At 39.5% G+C, this 18,408-nt stretch overlaps 1 protein-coding gene across 4 annotated transcripts in view; it reads right to left on the bottom strand.

Moving 5' to 3' along the window:
• The window catches only part of KDM5A (lysine demethylase 5A), a 98,095-nt gene that overhangs the window by 62,436 nt on the left and 17,251 nt on the right, over positions 1 to 18,408 (bottom strand). For all 4 annotated transcript variants that reach the window (XM_029205266.1, XM_029205267.1, XM_029205264.1 and 1 more), the window contains 8 exons: positions 15,538 to 15,643; positions 14,280 to 14,371; positions 13,515 to 13,673; positions 11,984 to 12,103; positions 11,123 to 11,281; positions 5,309 to 5,490; positions 3,696 to 3,858; positions 2,477 to 2,596 (listed from right to left, as the gene is read on the bottom strand). In XM_029205266.1, coding sequence (XP_029061099.1) covers positions 2,477 to 2,596; positions 3,696 to 3,858; positions 5,309 to 5,490; positions 11,123 to 11,281; positions 11,984 to 12,103; positions 13,515 to 13,673; positions 14,280 to 14,371; positions 15,538 to 15,643 — 1,101 coding nt within the window. The remainder of the gene's footprint in view (positions 1 to 2,476; positions 2,597 to 3,695; positions 3,859 to 5,308; positions 5,491 to 11,122; positions 11,282 to 11,983; positions 12,104 to 13,514; positions 13,674 to 14,279; positions 14,372 to 15,537; positions 15,644 to 18,408) is intronic.

Raw genomic sequence — 18,408 nt, 5'->3', positions numbered from 1 at the left:
TGGCCTAAGCTGATTTTCTACTCATTATGTACCTCAAGAAGCATGAGTTCCTTGATATATAAATGAGGCAGCAAACTCTTTTAGACCAGTCTAGTATGAGATTGCTCTTATAGGAAAAAGAAAAAAATTTTTCAGGCTATCAAGGGATAACTGGACATATTCAGCATTGATGTTTCCACAGAACAGACAGATGCTACTATCAATACAAGGTAGGGAGGGAGGGAGGGGAAGAAAGCACTACTTAAGCAGTTCACATGGACTAACTTTATTTTTTATAAGGACCAAAGCAAAAGACAATTTAGATTTTAGCATCTAGAGATTATTTTTAAAACTACCAGTCTGGCCTAAAGAGAATTCAAAGTGAAACCATGAGATTATATACTTTAATTTTCCTAAGTGAAATAAATCACTAAATGATCACTTTTCATAAATCAACAGCTACACTTTTTAAGATAACTTCTGAAAATCTATCAAGCTTTAAAACAAATTGATACTAGCTATGCTACACAAACACTCTCTCTCTAGCTTCTTTCCTTCCCTCAAGTGGAAAAACCTGGGTGTCTGAAGTTTTGGTTTGTATTTGAAAACCATAATAAAAAAGAGAAAAAATTAGAAAGTGGACCTTTAAGAACACCTTTTAGAGCTCGCCTCCATTCTGAGAAAGGCAGAAGGGAATCACAGGAATCAGAGTTTCAGAGTACAAGACTATCTCTGAATCAAGCATTATTTCCGGACTCTTCCAAAGAAACAATCTTTCCCAAGAAAATATATATACTGAGCTTATGATTGGCGACTATCTTGTCTAATAACAATATACAATTCTTTCATTTCTTAATTCTCAGAAATTTACTCTTTAAACGTTTCTCAAATACTTAAAACAAGAGCAAGAAGAAAAACAAAACTGTAGGATTTGCAGTTTTTAATTATTATTGATACAATATACAAGGAAGCCACATAAAATACAACTGATTGTCCACTGTGGCTTATAAAAATCAGTACCATCACTTCATTCCGGATACAAAGCTGCTTTTACTTTTCATTTATATCACCCTTCTCTCACAAATATCATCTCACTTGTTTGAGGTTAAGTGAACCTTAGCATCTTTACACAGTAGGTAAAAAAAAAATTAGGACCAGTGAAATTAAAAGTGCTGTCCCGGGACTTCCCTGGTGATGAAGTGGTTAAGAAACCACCTGCCAAGGCAGGGGACACGGGTTCAAGCCCTCGTCCAGGAAGATCCCACATGCCGCGGAGCAACTAAGCCCATGCACCACAACTACTGAGCCTGTGCTCTAGAGCCCGCAAGCCACGACTACTGAGCCTGTGCACCTAGAGCCCGTGCTCCGCAACAAGAAGCCTGCGCACCACAACAAAGAGTAGCCCCCGCTCGCCACAACTAGAGAAAGCCTGCGTGCGGCAACGAAGACCCAACAGAGCCAAAAAAACCCACAAAAAACAAAAAACAAGAAGTGCTGCCCGGGCTTCCCGGGTGGCGCAGTGGTTGAGAGTCCACCTGCTGATGCAGGGGACACGGGTTCATGCCCCGGTCCGGGAAGATCCCACGTGCCACGGGGCGGCTGGGCCCGTGAGCCATGGCCGCTAAGCCTGCGCATCCGGAGCCTGTGCTCCGCAACGGGAGAGGCCACAACAGTGAGAGGCCCATGTACCGCAAAAAAAAAAAAAAAAGTGCTGCCCAAGGGACTTTCCTGGTGGTCCAGTGGTTAGGACTCCATGCTTCCACGGCAGGGGCTGCGGGTTCAATTCCTGGTTGGGGCACTAAGAGCCCACATGCCACGTGGCACAGTCAAAAAAAAACAAGAGTGCATGATAGGTTTGCAGTCTTTTCCCCACCGACATGACGTAAAAATAACTAATTACTTTTTGATATCTACCTCATTTAAAAGCAAAATAGCAATCAATGGCAATACCATTTACACAAAAGTGCAGCCCACAGAGATCTCAATATTATAGCTACCCTTTAAAATAAATTTTTTTAAAAGAATATAGAAAACATAAAATAGCAGGAAGAATAAAATCACCTAATTATCAGAAGGAAAAAAATAAAGGAATATTTTAAGATAAAAATCAGAACTGGATATTTTAAGATAAAAATCAGAGCTAGACATTTGTAAACGTGGTACAATTAATTCTTGAAAAGATGTGGTCACCCTTCTAAAGTCCAAAAGCGCTCAGAGAAAGCAAAGACTAGAGGAATTACATTCTCAGAAAAAGATTCAGAAAACATCAACTGCCCATTTAAAATTCAAATAAAATGAGGAAGTAGCAAATGAGAAATAACGAACTATAAAATCTTCCAAATAAAAACTACCTGGAACTCTGTAAATGGCAACAGACATTCGAGTTTCCACTGAAATATCCGTGGGCCCTCCCCTCCCCAACTAAGCAAGCACAGCAATTAAGATGCATTTTCCGGGGCTGTTAGTAGACACAACAGCTACTTGCTATGGAACAGACCCAGTCAGCAGTACAGAAGTTCACAGCCTCAGCGAAGTTGTAGCCTTGATTAAATCCAGAGTGATAGGCCCGAGGAAACGTCACAACAAACTCGCCAGCACACTGATTCGTCCTATACACCTAAATGCAAATTGGGAACAGGGTACAAAAACAAAACAGAAGAAAAACAACAAAAAAGGGAAACATTTTATGTCAGTTTCAGAAGCATTTTTCAAACTTTGCAACAGTAAAGCATTAACCTACACAGACCAGAAAACAGTATCAGGCTTGAAGAAGCAGTCAGTTTCACCTTCTTAAAATAGTCACTGTAAATTACAGTAATTCATGACAAGAGTTCACAGCCTAAAGGAATTTTCAAGGAGAAAATGCTGCTCTCATGAGCTACTAGTTTCCTAACCTAATAAAATTTTTACAGTTAAGAGAATTTTTCTTTTATTCCTTTCATTCCTGTGTTGTAAACAGTGGGAAAGGATGGAATTTCATCCTACTTTTGGATAATTTTTTCTGGAAACTAACTGATTAGCTCATATGTCATATGGAGAGACCCCCCCACATCAGTTTTCCTGAATCTCTTTGTTTTATGACAATACTATGTCTTCTGAAAAGTCCCAGATTCTGCATAAATTTACTCTTTAAAGACAAAGTAACATTACTATCACTCGATCTGCTTTCTTAATAAGGTTATGATGACTACTTGACTACATGCAGCGAACATTAAATTTATACTTTATCAGGTGTTCGTAGCTTAAATTTAATAATCATTTTCAAACCTAAAAGTTTAAAAGCAGAAGAGGTATTCATTGTATATTTTTACTTCATTATCTCATGTGAAAAAGAGGCTATGAAATCTTTATACGAAATATGGGACTATGATCTCCACAAGGATAAGCATTAGTTATTAGAACAACCACTTAAAATACTTATACTTTGGTTAAATGGGGATAATAAAGAATATGAGATTTTTATTAAAAGCAGGATATACTGAAAACATGGCTATTCTGATAGGTTGCTATACATAAGGTAAATGTGATTCATACTTTACAACACCCCATTCTTAATCAAATAAATGTTGTTCCCTTCAGAGTATAAATTCTAATTTGGCTCGAAGATGATGTGATCTTTTATTTCCCATTACAAAACAAGCATATACTGTGACTCTAATCAAAAGCGTACATAACTTTAAATTTTAAATACTGAAGGGAGATGCAAAAAGACTCACAGGCACACCATGCTCCATTAGCACATTGGGGTTCATGATGGTGACTAACTGATGTAGGAGATCAGGCTGGGATTCAAATAACTCAGGGGCCAGCTCCCTCATCACCTCCTCCAGTTGTTCTGCAGCATGAGATGGCACACCATACCATGTCTTTGGCTCCCCCCTAGCAAAAGAAATAACTGTTTATCTAGGTAGAGCATGGTGCCAATGAGGCCAGGGTATCTGATTCAAATCCACTAAATTATAATTAACTTTGTCTTGCTCCATGGCCATAGATTATATGCCCTGAATCCTAGCAACCATCTCAAAAATCTGTGCTATTATTCATAATAGGGGGTAAGGCAAGAGTATATGGATAGGTAGGTACGTACTTATCACTACAGAAAAGTAATTCAAAGTATATAAACTCTTTAAGGTAGATCACTAAACAGCATCTTCAAATAGGAAAGATGCTATATGAAAAGCAAGCATTGTTCCAAAGGATACTGACATACTGCCTGATTCACAGGTCCACTGGACATTCCAATTATCCCCACAATGATCAAAGTAAAAGTCACTGCCCTTTAGAGTACTTTTACATAACTTCATTGAGTTCAATTTTACTATCCAAGGAAATAAGCCAAGGCGAGAAATTGTTGAAACCCTGAATATAGTTCTGTCCATGAATCTTAAGACCAAACACTTGGCATCATTAATACACTAGACTTTAGTGGACTAGAGTTCTATTTATAATACTAAGTTGAACTTTAAGGAACTGGATTTAATTAGTCATGCTATCTACAGAATAGCTGAATTTCTTAACCCTCATACAATTAACCGTGCTGTCTCTATAGAAACTTACTGAGATGACTGGAAATGTTCTGCATCTATGCTGGGTAACGCAGGAGCCACTAGTCACAAGTGACAATAAAGCACTTAAAATGCGGTTACTGCAACTGAGGAAGTAAACTTTAATTTTACTTAATCTTAACTAATTTAAATAGCCACATGTGGCTAGAAGCTATCATATTACACAGCACAGCAATGAAGCAGAGAAAGAAAACCATTAGCTTTCCAGTGCATAGTGTGATCTGAGCAGTATCTTTCAAATGGAGAGGAATACATCATTTGGTTAAGATCAGAATACTGGACAAGGAACTGGATAAGTAAATAAAAGCTGTGGGTGTGAAACAAATAAACCAGCGAAAAAATTTAATGAATACACATGTAACAGGCATTTTTAGAGAAAATGTTATTAAAAAGGAAAAAAAAAATCAAAAATTTCAATTTGAAATTTTTCAAATTTCAACCTTAAATACTGAAGGTTAGTCAGATCTTAATTATATAAACTTTAAAAAATATCCTGCCTTGCATTTCAAAAGTTATACCAAAGAAATTTTCATGTACGCTAAATGTAGTATAGTTGGGTCTGAAACTCGAGGCTCTGCTGCATGCACATACTTGAAGAGGGAAAGTGTCTGACATGTTGTACCCTGAGACCTCTACACAGTACATTATCCAACTTTGGGGTACAAAATACTTTCAAGTAAGCTCTCCCTAACACATCATCTAACACTGTTACACCTTTAGAAAGGTCACTAAGTATGTGTGCTGTTAACAAAGACTGTACACACCAGTGCAAGTAGTTGATGGAATAGCTCCAGTGATCTTCGATGTGCCAGCAAAAGGAAGAGAAGCACATTCCCACATAAAGCCACGGCACCTTCATGCCAGAGATGTCCACATTGATATGTGCAAGAACAGACTGCTCTAGAACAGGCATGTTATTCAAGTTCCAACCAGAAAGCGCATATTCCTACAAAAGGAAAAAAATGTAAGTTAAGAGATCAGAAATGACAAGTGCCCAATAGAAACCTCAAGGGAGTCTTCAAAAACAAAAGGAAAAATTTTATAATAATTACAATAATCTAGTCCATAGAATCTATGCTCTTTGCTCTCTACATGTAACTCATATTCCTAAATATTTAATCCTATCTCCTAAGTGTTATTTATATTTCCCTTTAATTATTTCAGGTATCTCTGGTTTACTCTGAAGCATATAAGGCTTTTTATTACTCCCCACCTGCCCCCATAGCTTACCAGTAAAATACTGTAAGACTCATTTTAATAGGTCGCTATTATATTTCGACTTTATCCCCAGTAACATAACTTCCCAAAATGTTTACCACTATATTTACAGAATGGTGCCAGATACTGTGAAGACAAAACATAATAAGATACAGAATCCTGAATCTGTGGCAACACTGAAGACCAAGATGGTGCAGAAAGCACCCCCAACTCCCACAAACACATCTATTTACAACATCAAAAAAAATTTTGCCTCATAGATGAACTCAAGAGAAAAAAGAATTCGCAGTTTCCAAAAACAAAGAAAGAAAGCACAGCCAGAATGAAAACGGAAAGCTGTTGTCTGAGTTTTCATAGCGGTTTCTAACCGGACATAAGCTCCGGACATGGGTTTCAAACACCCACCTCTGAAGCGGTATGCGGTACAGACTCAAAGTGCTATTATCCTTGTGCAGAGCAGTCCTCAAAGTGGGGTCTAAGGAACCCAAGCCTATTTCAGGGGACCTGCAAAGTCAAACTACATTCATAATAATTCTAAGATGTTATTTGCCTTTTTCGCTCTCATTCTTGCAGAAACGTAGTGTGAGTTTTCCAGAGCATATGTGATGTGATATTGCAACAGACTGAATGCAAAAATAGGTAAGAGAATCCAACCGCCTTCTATTAGAAGGCTGATAACTGTTGAACCTGGATGCCAGGTAGGGAGGGAGGGAAGTTCATTACTATGTTTAGTTTTATACATTTGAAAGTTTCGATAATACAGAATTAAAAATAAAACCCTCAAATTAAGAGGTTAAATAGCCAGTGACAAAGCTGAAGGGAGAATCTGTGAACCAGAAGACTGATTTGAGGATATCATCCATAATGCGGCACAGAGATAAGGAAATTATAAAAGTGTAGCTAAGAGTTACAGAGGATAGAAGAAATTCCAACAAAGGTTTAACTAGGAATCCCAATACGGAATAATAAAGAGATATGATTCCTACCCTCAATAGGCTTTAAAAAAAAAAAAAGCAGTTTTCAAAAATACTACTCAATATATTTTTTAGTTGGCTGAACAAATACTGAAACTAGGTGAAGAGACCAGGCCTACATACAAAAAGTTCCAAGATGAGACAATATATATTAAACTCCAAACACAGATAAATTAGTAAATTATATAGTTCTTCAGAGGACAACAAAATAGTCATCATCATGAGTCTGGATCAATAAGAAAACTTGGTGGAAAAGGAAAAACCTGGGTTGATCTTGGAAGACTAGGTAAGATTTGAAGGTAAATGACAAGAGACAGAATATACTGGTCTGGCTGGTAAAGAGGCAGAGTGGAATGGTCATACTCAGAAAAGCAGGAAATAAGACCAGAAAAGAAGACTGGATCTTTAACCTTAAATTTCAGACTAAGAAGCTTGGATGATATCCTATATTCAAAAGGGAAATAAAACAGATTTTGAAAAGCGAAACAATATGATAAACATCTTAAATATTTTTATATTTATCTTAAAATTTTTGATTACAGAAAATTTCAAACTAAAATAGACAGAACTGCAAAATGAACTCCCCAAGACCCACCAATCTTAAAATTTTAACTGAAAGCAATGCATGAGAGAGACTGCAGAGAGTGGCAGTGTTCAGAAAAGCTACTTTAACAGAGCAAGCCTAAGACAGCTACCCTTCAAAAGGCCCGCTTCAGGGCTTCCCTAGTGGCGCAGTGGTTAAGAATCTGCCTGCCAATGCAGGAGACACGGATTCGAGCCCTGGTTCAGGAAGATCCCACATGCCGCGGAACAACTAAGCCCGTGCGCCACAACTACTGAAGCCTGCGCACCTAGAGCCCGTGCTCCCAACAAGCAAAGCCACCACAATGAGAAGCCTGCATGCCACAACGAAGGTAGCCCCCACTCGCTGCAACCAGAGAAAAGCCCACGTGCCGCAACGAAGACCCAACGCAGCCAAAAATAAAAAATAAATACATTTATTTAAAAAAAAAAAAAAAGGCCCGTTTCAAGTTCGGCCCCTGGCTGGCATCTGGAAAGCTGCACGGTAAACAGTTCGTGACACTGACACAGGGTGGCTCGCAGTGCTGTACAGTGTGGTTTATGCACGCCCAATCTCCTTCTGGGGGTCTGGAATTTTGCTATGTGTTAGGCAGAAGGTGCCTATGTCACCAGCCGCTTATAAGAACCCTGAGCTCTGGGTCTCTAATGAGCCTCCCTGGTGGGCGATGCTTCACACATGGTGTCAGTCTGATGCTGGAGTACCTAAGTGCATCCTGTGTGACTCCAGGGAGAGAGGGCTCTTGAATGCTTCCAACTGGCTACCTCCAGACTTTGACCACACATCTTGTTTTCCCTTTGCTGATTTTACTTTATATCCTTTCACTGTAATAAGTCACAGTCATGAGTTCCCAGCGAACCTGAGCAGCTCTGGGGAACCCCCAACACAAGTGATCACTGTGTAAGACCACGGCAATTATCCCAACATGACATGACAGGACGGAGACAAGGACGGTGGTAGTGGGACTGAAAAGAAGCCAATCCCATAGAAAATAATGAAAAATAAATTAACAGGATTTATTCAGTGATTTACGACACAGAGAGGATAAGATGAAAAAAATGTTTCCAAGGTTTCAAGTTCTATGCCTATTTTTATTCCTCAGAAGCCCTGTTTGTAGAGCACTTGTATTTATAAGACAAATGTATTAACTTCAGAAGTACTTTTCCACTAAACTATGATACCAGAGAAGCATGCTATCAGATGCCAAGAAACTAACTCATACAGAAGTTCAACATACATGCACAATTCCTGGGGAAAAGATGGCAGGTATCTACTTTTCTAAGAGTAACTTCCAGAGAAGAGTAACAAACTGACAGAAAATATAAGTATAAAAAATACAGAGATTCTATATACACTGTCTAATTAGTCCTTAAAATCCTTTTGTACAAATGGGTTCTCTCACTCCACCTTACAACATAAAAACAGAATCCTGAGTAAAACGTTACTGCTTATGAAATAAATAGCAAATCGATGACCCAGACTAGAAAAAAGAGCTGTATCCCTGTCTCTTCATGCTATGCTGATGTCTTTAAAGCCCAAATTTCTCAACATTTTGGTTTTTTTTTTTTTTTCTTCTGTACGCGGACCTCTCACTGTTGTGGCCTCTCCCACTGTGGAGCACAGGCTCCGGGCGCGCAGACTCAGCGGCCATGGCTCACGGGCACAGCCGCTCCGCGGCATGTGGGATCCTCCCGGACCGGGGCACGAACCCGCGTCCCCGGCATCGGCAGGCGGACTCTAAACCACTACACCACCAGGGAAGCCCTCCACATTCTTATATGAAGGTGAATGGAGCAAAAGCAAAAACAGATGAATATTCATACAGAATTCAAACATTCAGAAGGATTAATATCTATATTGTTTACTTAGGGTTGACATTTAACCACATTTAAAGTAATCTTTAAAAACTCTGTGACCGGGCTTCCCTGGTGGCGCAGTGGTTGAGAGTCCGCCTGCCGATGCAGGGGACACGGATTTGTGCCCCGGTCCGGGAAGATCCCACATGCCGCGGAGCAGCTGGGCCAGTGAGCCATGGCCGCCGAGCCTGCGCGTCCGGAGCCTGTGCTCTGCAACGGGAGAGGCCACAACAGTAAGAGGCCCGCGTACCGCAAATATATATATATATAAAACATTTTAAAAATTAAAAAATAAAAACTCTGCGACCTTATCTCTTAAGATTAGAAGATATAAATATCTGTTCAAGAGCAACTTAAAAATTCAAAACCAAAATGAAATTCAGAAAAAGTTAAAAGCTGTAAAACAAAGCCTCTTCCCAATAAGCAGGTAATTGCCTACCATTTGCCAATGGAAGGGTATGCAGAAACTAAGGTTGATGCATTTCTTTATACTTCTACAAAGCAGGTTTTAATTCAGTGACATTGAACATGTACACATTTCAACACTGAACTGTTCCTATAAAATATATCTGTATAGGGTTTCCTTGGTGGCACAGTGGTTAAGAATCCGCCTGCCAGTGCAGGGGACACGGATTTGAGCCCTGGTCCAGGAAGATCCCACATGCCACAGGGCAACTTAGCCCACATGCCGCAACTACTGAGCCTGTGTCCTAGAGTCCTCAAGCTGCACTACTGAGCCCAAGTGCTGCAACTACTGAAGCCCACGCGCCTAGAGCCCATACTCTGCAACAAGAGAAGGCACCGCAATGAGAAGCCGGCGCACCGCAACAAAGAGTAGCCCCCAGCAACTAGAAAAGCCCACGCGGAACAACAAAGACCCAACGCAGCTAACTAGCTAGCTAGCTAGCTAGCTAAATAGGCAGACAGACAGACAGACAAATAAATAAATAAATAAATAAGTCAGCCTTCAGACTAGATTTTTAAAAAAGCAAGATTCAATCATATGCTGCCTATAAGAGACACACACACCAGATTCCAAAATACAAACAGCTTCAAAGTAAAAGAATGGAAAAGATATGCCATGTCAATGGTAGCCCTAAGAGACCTAGAGTGGCCATATTTTTAATTGTATATCCTTCTCCACTATGTAACTTTTTTTTTGACCATGTGTTAACTCTTTTAATAGGAGATAAAACTCTCAATTACTGCCAATTACAAAGGTAAAGAAAAGGTGACAAGGACCAAAGTAAAGAGAAAAAGAAATAAATGATCATCTTAATTCAGGTTTACACACAGAGGTCATCTCCTAGGTGACAGTACTTCATTATCTGTTACAGTTTAAATGCATATTTGAAAACCTACCTGCCCAGGTGTTAAAGGAAAATTAATTGTGGACCTACCAGTAAAATGTAATTTTTTAAAAAAATCTTGTCACTTGCTAGATTTCCAAACAGAAAGAGCTAGGCAAAATCTTAACTAAAGTTAAAGTTTTAAACCAATTTAACTGGTTTTAAAATGCAAAGTTAAGGGCTTCCCTGGTGGCACAGTGGTTTAGAGTCCACCTCCCCACCTGCAAGGGACGCAGGTGCGTGCCCCGGTCCGGGGGGATCCCACATGCCGCGGAGTGGCTGGGTCCGTGAGCCATGGCCGCTGAGCCTGCGCATCCGGAGCCTGTGCTCCGCGATGGGAGAGGCCACAACAAGTGAGAGGCCCACGTACGGCAAAAAAAAAAAAAAAAAAAATTGATAAAATGCGAAGTTAAATAATATTTAATGGTACTTTGAATTTATTGTTTTCAAAACTGAAGATTGTTTTTACTGTCCAAATTCTACGTATTTAATATTTTAAATGAACGTGGTCCCTTAAGATTAAAGAAAGGCAGTTTTCTACTATGTAAAGGCTGAATCAGCTTCAGGGTAAGAAACCTGGATACTACTATGTGCTCTGCACCTCTTCTTCTGGCAGCATCTTTCTCCGACCATCCTTTACAGGAAATCCACTTCCAAAGTCTTTTGAGGAGATGTCAGCTCCATACTCTACGATAACATCTTCTTCAATGCTGCTCACCAGCCGCCAGAATTCCTTCTCCACTAGTTCTGTGGGAACCATCTACACAGGGAAAACAAAGATTACAGATTACCAACTCTCTATAACCATAACCCACTATGACATAATACACAGGTCAAGTGAACAAAAGCCCATGAAAAAACAGAAAACCTTCTCAATTCCCAGAGCTGAAAAGACTGCAGTCCTAGCTTTTCTGACTGACGACGGGAAAAAGCTAAAGACAACTTAGATGTTCAGAAAAACATAATGAATTTGAACTGCCTTCTTCTGCAAGCTGCTTTCCAACTAAGAAGGATAAAGATGACCCAGGACATAAGGAAGGAAAAGGAAATACAAAACTCAAGGCTGAATTTTAACAGCTTTGGCAAATTATTTCGAAAGGGATTTTTTTAAAGCCCAAGATCCCCCAGGGAAAGAAGCAAACCTCATACTACAAATAACTAAACCACAGCAGCAACTGCCGCACCCTCCGTGCCTGCCTGTAGAGGACAGCGCTCCCAGGGCGCTGCAGAACAAGTGCAAGGTCGAAGTCGGTTTCTCTACAGTGCACACTGCCACGACAGAGGGTAAAAGAAACAAAAACAGATCCCAGGCCCCTAATCTTCAGATCTGGTGTTCTATCATCTTCTTTATGCTGTCCCTGCTTTCTACAAAATAATGAAAGTTTTTAAAAAGCAACGCAAAAGCTTTGGAATCAGATAAATTTTTATATTCCCCAAAGTGACCTAAAAGATAGATACTCACATGAACTGGCATGTTGAAATAGTCAGACTTAAAATTATCTGCCATCTCTCCAAAGCTCTGAAGTGTATACTCTCGTACAGCTTGTTCAAATCCAAAGGCTTCTCTAGGTTTATTACATTCCTGGGAAGAAAAAATATCTAAGATTAACTTACTGAAACTGAACTGAAGGACGCATTAAGGCCCTCAGATACTACCTTCTTTGATCATTTCCCTAGGTGAAGCAAACCCAGTCAACTCTAGACCGCAAAACAAGTATTAATGTGGAGTCAGGAAATAATGTTCTTAAACTTCAACTGCATTTTCACACCTTCCAGTAGGAAGGTGGCAATGAGACAGCTTTGGGCTTTGGAGTTGTCACTAAGCTTTGGCACCAAGACAAACACCTGGAGGACTACCAACCTGGAATCAAGCCCAGGGATGTCTATTATCCTCAGTGGAAAAAATAAATGTTCATGGAGGGAGGAAAGGTAAAGGACAGAGGGATATTCACCGGGTTGCTAGGATAATTAGCTAGAAAAATGATTTTTTTTCATACTATCAACCACCATGACCAATTTCTTAACACAAATACTGACTTCGAGTAGAACTGAATCATCTAACCTTGAGAAAAATAAATAAAAAATAATTCAAGGGACTTCCCTGGTAGCACAAGTGGTTAAGAATCCGCCTGCCAATACAGGGGACATGGGTTCGATCCCTGGTCCGGGAAGATCCCACATGCCACATGGCAACTAAGCCTGTGCGCCACAACTATTGAGCCTGCACTCTAGAGCCCACGAGCCACAACTGCTGAGCCCGCGAGCCACAACTACTGAAGCCCGTGTGCCTAGAGCCCGTGCTCCACAACAAGAGAAGACACCACAATGAGAAGGCTGTGCACCACAATGAAGAGTAGCCCCCGCTCGCCGCAATAGAGAAAAGCCCACGCACAGCAACGAAGACCCAACACAGCCATAAATAAATAAATAATTCAAAGGCCATAAATATCCATCTTTGACTACATCTAGATATACCATCTCTTTCCCTCCAACGTCCTATCACATTTTGTTAAAATAAGAAAACAGACCAGACATTTCATGATAATAACATCATTATAATCTTTCAATGACAATTTAGTACAATCAAGTCAAAATTTAAACAAGTTAATAGATACCACCAGTTTATTTGGTAGCATGAAAACTGGATGCATGAATCCTAAGTTCTAGAGCTTCATGTCTGATTTTTACTTTTTAAAAAAAGGAAAAAAGAAATAACCTACAGACCTTCTTCATTTTTATTGTTTTCCAAGAATATGAATATTCTGAGCAAAGTCTGCAGCAATAAACAGAATTATCTAACCAACAGTCAGAGAAAGACCCTTTAAAAAACAAACTGTTACATTTCCAGTCACTATCACTCTTTAAAAATCCTGGAGATTTCAAACACTGAAGAACAAAGAGACAGGAGAAGAAGCTTCACGGAATGTGTTCACTGTACATGTGTATGTGTGTGTTACTGTTCTTAATTCAAAAAGGTAAGGTTAGGCTTATACCTCAGCGACACATTTAGGACACCTCCAGTCTCCTTTGGGCACATCAGGTAGTGGGGGAATTAAACAAAATGTATGATAGCTGTCATCACATCCATCACACAACAGCAATTTATCTTCATTATTTCCCCGACCACAAAACATACAAACGTAAAGATCAACCTGTTAAAAAAACAAAAGTTTATTTTCTGTAATAAGTAATATTAAATTTTTACCACGAACACCTTAATTGAAACAAACAAAATAATGTACACTAAAAAGTAAACATAACTTAAATCCTTAATATTCATTTTAAATAACTGTATTTAAATACTTTGTATAAAACTTCCTAAATTTCCTCAGAGCTTCTACAAGCAAATTAATAAAAGCATATCAAGGTATGAGAATAAAGGAAGACTACACTACAAATCTAGGGTACTGGAAAGTCAATTTATATAAATAAAATATACCACATCACCCTTTCTATACACAAATACTCTTTATTGGTAGAGGGCTGAATACCGAGCATTAATACAGCTAAGGATTTACAGTTTCACTTCATCCTCTCACTCACTCACTTACAACGTATAAGACTCAGGGAACAGTCTGTGTATATGGGACAAAGCGAAGTTAGTATTATATAAACCAAAGCTGCAAGTTCAGACGCACCATCAAGTCTTACAACTAAATAAACTAACTAGATAACATACTAAGATATAGCAAGGTAAAAAGTGCAAAACTAAAATAAAAATAAATCCTTTCCCTCCTGACACATCTCAGAACACTTACAAAGTTAACAGAGAGAGTTCCTTTCCGTTGTCTCATTTGCATGTTAAATGCGTCTGACCTGTTGGTAACTTTTCGTCTTCGGGAGACCTCATCTTGAAATAAAAATAGTTATATAATAATAATAGTAAAAACTAATGTTGAGAGCTTACCATGGACCAGACACTATTTTAGATTATTTAAATTAGTTAAAATCTCACAACACTATGAGGTAGATAAACTATTATCCCCCACTGAAGATAAAGAACCTGAAGCACAGAGAAGCTAGATAACTTGCCCAAAATCACACAGCCAGTCAGTGGCAGACTTGGGACTCTAGTCCAGGCAATCAAGCTCCAGAGAGCGTTAACTACTAATTCTACACTTGCCCATATGTAGTACTTATCAGGGGCTAATCTGGGACTAGCTATGAGATCACTGCCAGCTAATACAATTACAAACAGAAAAAAGATAAAGTCCTTAATCTTTTAAAAGAGCAACAGTAAACATAATGTATCTAGAAGTCCTATCACACTGAATGCTTTGAGAGTGATGGAAGAATATTACCAGATTATCCAGAGTTCAACCCACAATCTGAATAAAGACTTAGTCATATCATAAAATGCACAGTAATCAATATGACTTGTGATTATAGCAATTCATTAAATTCTTATACAGTAAAAACATATCCAACACAATCTTTGTTAAATTGAGCTTTAAAACTAACATGCACATAGAACTGTGAAACTTGATCTCCGCATTAGCAATTTTACTCACAAAAGCTTCTAACATGCTAAGCTGAGTACTAGGCATTCTTTAAACAGGTTACTTAAATGAAGTGTCATAATATGCAAAGGTGATTAAAGAAAAATATCAAAATTATGGTTAGAATCTAAATCATTAGCTCTCCCCAGTATATTTTGATACTAAAGGTCAGAGAAATCCTCTATTTCTCTTTAAATTTAAAAATAATAAGCTTTAGATCACCAGGTGAGAGCCATTAATTTTGCAATTCTCTTATAAACTAGCCTTTAGAAACTACAATTTCTGTGTCATGTGTTAGACATGGAGGAGGAACTTTCTCTCTTCCAAAATATTACAAAAATTCAACATAATATGGCTCCTCACACCTTAAGATTATCTGTCACTAAAAAGGTGATCTGTCTAGGAACTATGTTGCCTAAGAAAATCCCAAGGCAGACTACGATCGAGTATCATATGAATCTTGTTATAACCATATTGTTGTACCTTATTTCTTTTCGTGACCAAATAACAGATTTACCTTCTTTATCTTTTACTCCCATTGCCAAGCCCACAACCTTAGGCCCAGCCCCAAAAATCCGAAGTTTCTTCAGTTCCGTGTTTCTATTCACTTCTCCAGATTCTGACTAAAAAAAATAAACTCACATTAGTCTAATTATTGTGATTCATAAATTTATTTTCTTACCCAAGAAAAGTCTCAAGATCCAATTCAAAATGAAGGAAAATTTTAATTTTTCTAAATCCACTTGCTGCCTCATTGCTGAAGTCACCAAAGCGCTCTGCAACACCCAGATTCCTTTCCACAAAAGAAAATCTACCTTTCATAAAAGCATAGTTGTCAATTAGGTTCTGTCCAGAGACAGACACTACTGGTAATTACTGGTGTAACAGTGGCAATAACTCGATAGAAATGCCCACTTCTAACTTGCTAATGGACACCCATCTTTGATTAGGGCAATTATGCCCATCCTAGGAGATGAATAATGACTGTCCTAAGTCAATCATGCCAATGCCATTTCTCTTTGTTGGCAATCACCTAGCTAAGGGTGGGAATGCTATCGTGTTCTAGCCAGTGAGACATAAGGAAGGTCTACTGGAAACCTCTGGGAAAGATTTTCATCTTCTAATAAAAGAGAAAGCATCTCAAAGAGTAAGTCCTTTTCACCCAACTTCCTTCCCCACTGCTACAAGACTCAGTCTGATGGAAGCACAGCGCTGGACGCTACAGCAGCCACAATGCAATTAAGAGGAGATACATATATCACCCATACACTGAAGAAGGCCAGGCAGGAAGATGGAAAGAGCCTGGCCCTTGATGACAATGTGAAGTAGCTATACGAATCCTAGAACTACTTATCTCTGAAAATCTAATGTGGAAAATGTGTCCGCATGTGAAAACTGTGCTGTCAATGTTTAAGCTACTGTCATTTGGCATTCTAGTACTTGAGGATGACATCGTGACAGACACCAGTGTTACACCTTGAATTTAGATAATCTCTGAATGCAGGGTAATAACCAAAATTTACTTAAAATATTCTTAGTCGATAAGAATAAAAATAAACCAGGATAAAATACAGACTACTTTATAAGTCTATGGCGACCTAACAGCAGACAGACACAGGCAGCCTGGACTACTAAAAGAGCATATAAGAACCAAACCAACCAAAATGGCATTTCAAAATGTATCTTTAAACTTTGGTAGGCTGACTTGGTTATATTAACCTACAGTCAGTCCAATGAAAAACATTAACACTACACATTCTCTTTTTTTTTTGGCAGTATACGGGCCTCTCACTGCTGTGGCCTCTCCCGCTGCGGAGCACAGGCTCTGGACACGCAGGCTTAGCAGCCATGGCTCACGGGCCCAGCCGCTCCATGGCATGTGGGACCCCCCCCCAGACCAGGGCACTAACCCGCGTCCCCTGCATTGGCAGGCGGACTCCCAACCACTGCGCCACCAGGGAAGCCCCTAACACTACACATTCTTTACCACTGTTAAAGCAAAGTACATAGTAATAAAAGCTAACATAGTGAGTATATAGTATATGCCATATCAAAGTATTCTAGTCAATTAATCCTTACAACCACCTTTTCAGACAGACAATAAAGTCCCCAAAAGTGGAAATACTATGACAACATTCTCTGATCTTACTGGCATAAAGCTAGAAATAACATCAAAAATCAAAAGGCCCGGGCTTCCCTGGTGGTGCAGTGGTTGAGAGGCCACCTGCTGATGCAGGGGACACGGGTTCGAGCCCCGGTCCGGGAGGATCCCACATGCTGTGGAGCGGCTGGGCCTGTGAGCCATGGCCGCTGAGCCTGCGCATCCGGAGCCTGTGCTCCACAACGGGAGAGGCCACAACAGTGAGAGGCCCGCGTACCGCAAAAAAAAAAAAATCAAAAGGCCCTTCCACCTGGAATGTTTTCTCTGTATATACATATATCACATATATCATATATCAGAATCTCTGGAACAAAGGAAAGAAGTAATCACAGGAAATTCTATAGTCTTAAACACAGCAATCAAAGCAAAAGAGCAGGAATAAATGAATTAAGTTCCCAACTCAAAATGCTAAGAAAACAATTACAACATAAACCAAAAGAACTTTGTGATGCTGGATTAGGACTGGAATTATCAGTATGAGCTGAAAATATAAAGTCACAATTTTAAAAAATTGATTTCCCAGCCCTGACCACCAGAGGGGGCTACAAGCAATGGTATCCCAGTAGGAACAAGCACACCTTGTGCTCAAATCTTGGCTTCTAAATACCATTTCCCACTAAAGTGAACCAGGATTCCTTGGAGAAATGGCTGATTCCAGGTCTAAGTCACGGCAAGAAGACAATGGGATTCTTTGTGCTAGAAAGTAAGTGCTCAAAAACTGATGGAGAGGGCTTCCCTGGTGGTGCAGTGGTTAAGAATCCGCCTGCCAATGCAGGGGACATGGGTTTGAGCCCTGGTCTGGGAAGATCCCACATGCTGTGGAGCAACTAAGCCCGTGAGCCGCAAGTACTGAGCCTGCGCGTCTAGAGTCTGTGCTCCGCAACGGGAGAGGCCACGGCAGTGAGAAGCCCGCACACTGCGATGAAGAGTGGCCCCAGCTCGCCGCAACTAGAGAAAGCCTGCGCACAGCAACGAAGACCCAACACAGCCAAAAATAAATAAATTAATTAATTAAAAAACAAAAAAAAACTGATGGAGACTTGTCAAAGAACATATGAACCTCCTGAAGGGGCTCCCGTAGGCCAAATTTGGAACAATTCGAGTATCAAAAAGGAATAAGAAGTAGTAATAGGTTATAAGACATTTATCAAAAAAGTCATGCTCTATAGTGAGACTAAAAAGGAGGAGGGACACTCAAAGTTGGTTCCACAGGTAATATACATTCAT

Source organism: Monodon monoceros, unplaced genomic scaffold, assembly GCF_005190385.1.
Source record: "Monodon monoceros isolate NGI ecotype Baffin Bay Population unplaced genomic scaffold, NGI_Narwhal_1 Super_Scaffold_6, whole genome shotgun sequence".
Taxonomy (NCBI): Eukaryota; Metazoa; Chordata; class Mammalia; order Artiodactyla; family Monodontidae; genus Monodon; species Monodon monoceros.
Note: the sequence above shows the minus strand (reverse complement) of the source record. Positions and strands in the feature narration are given on the sequence as shown.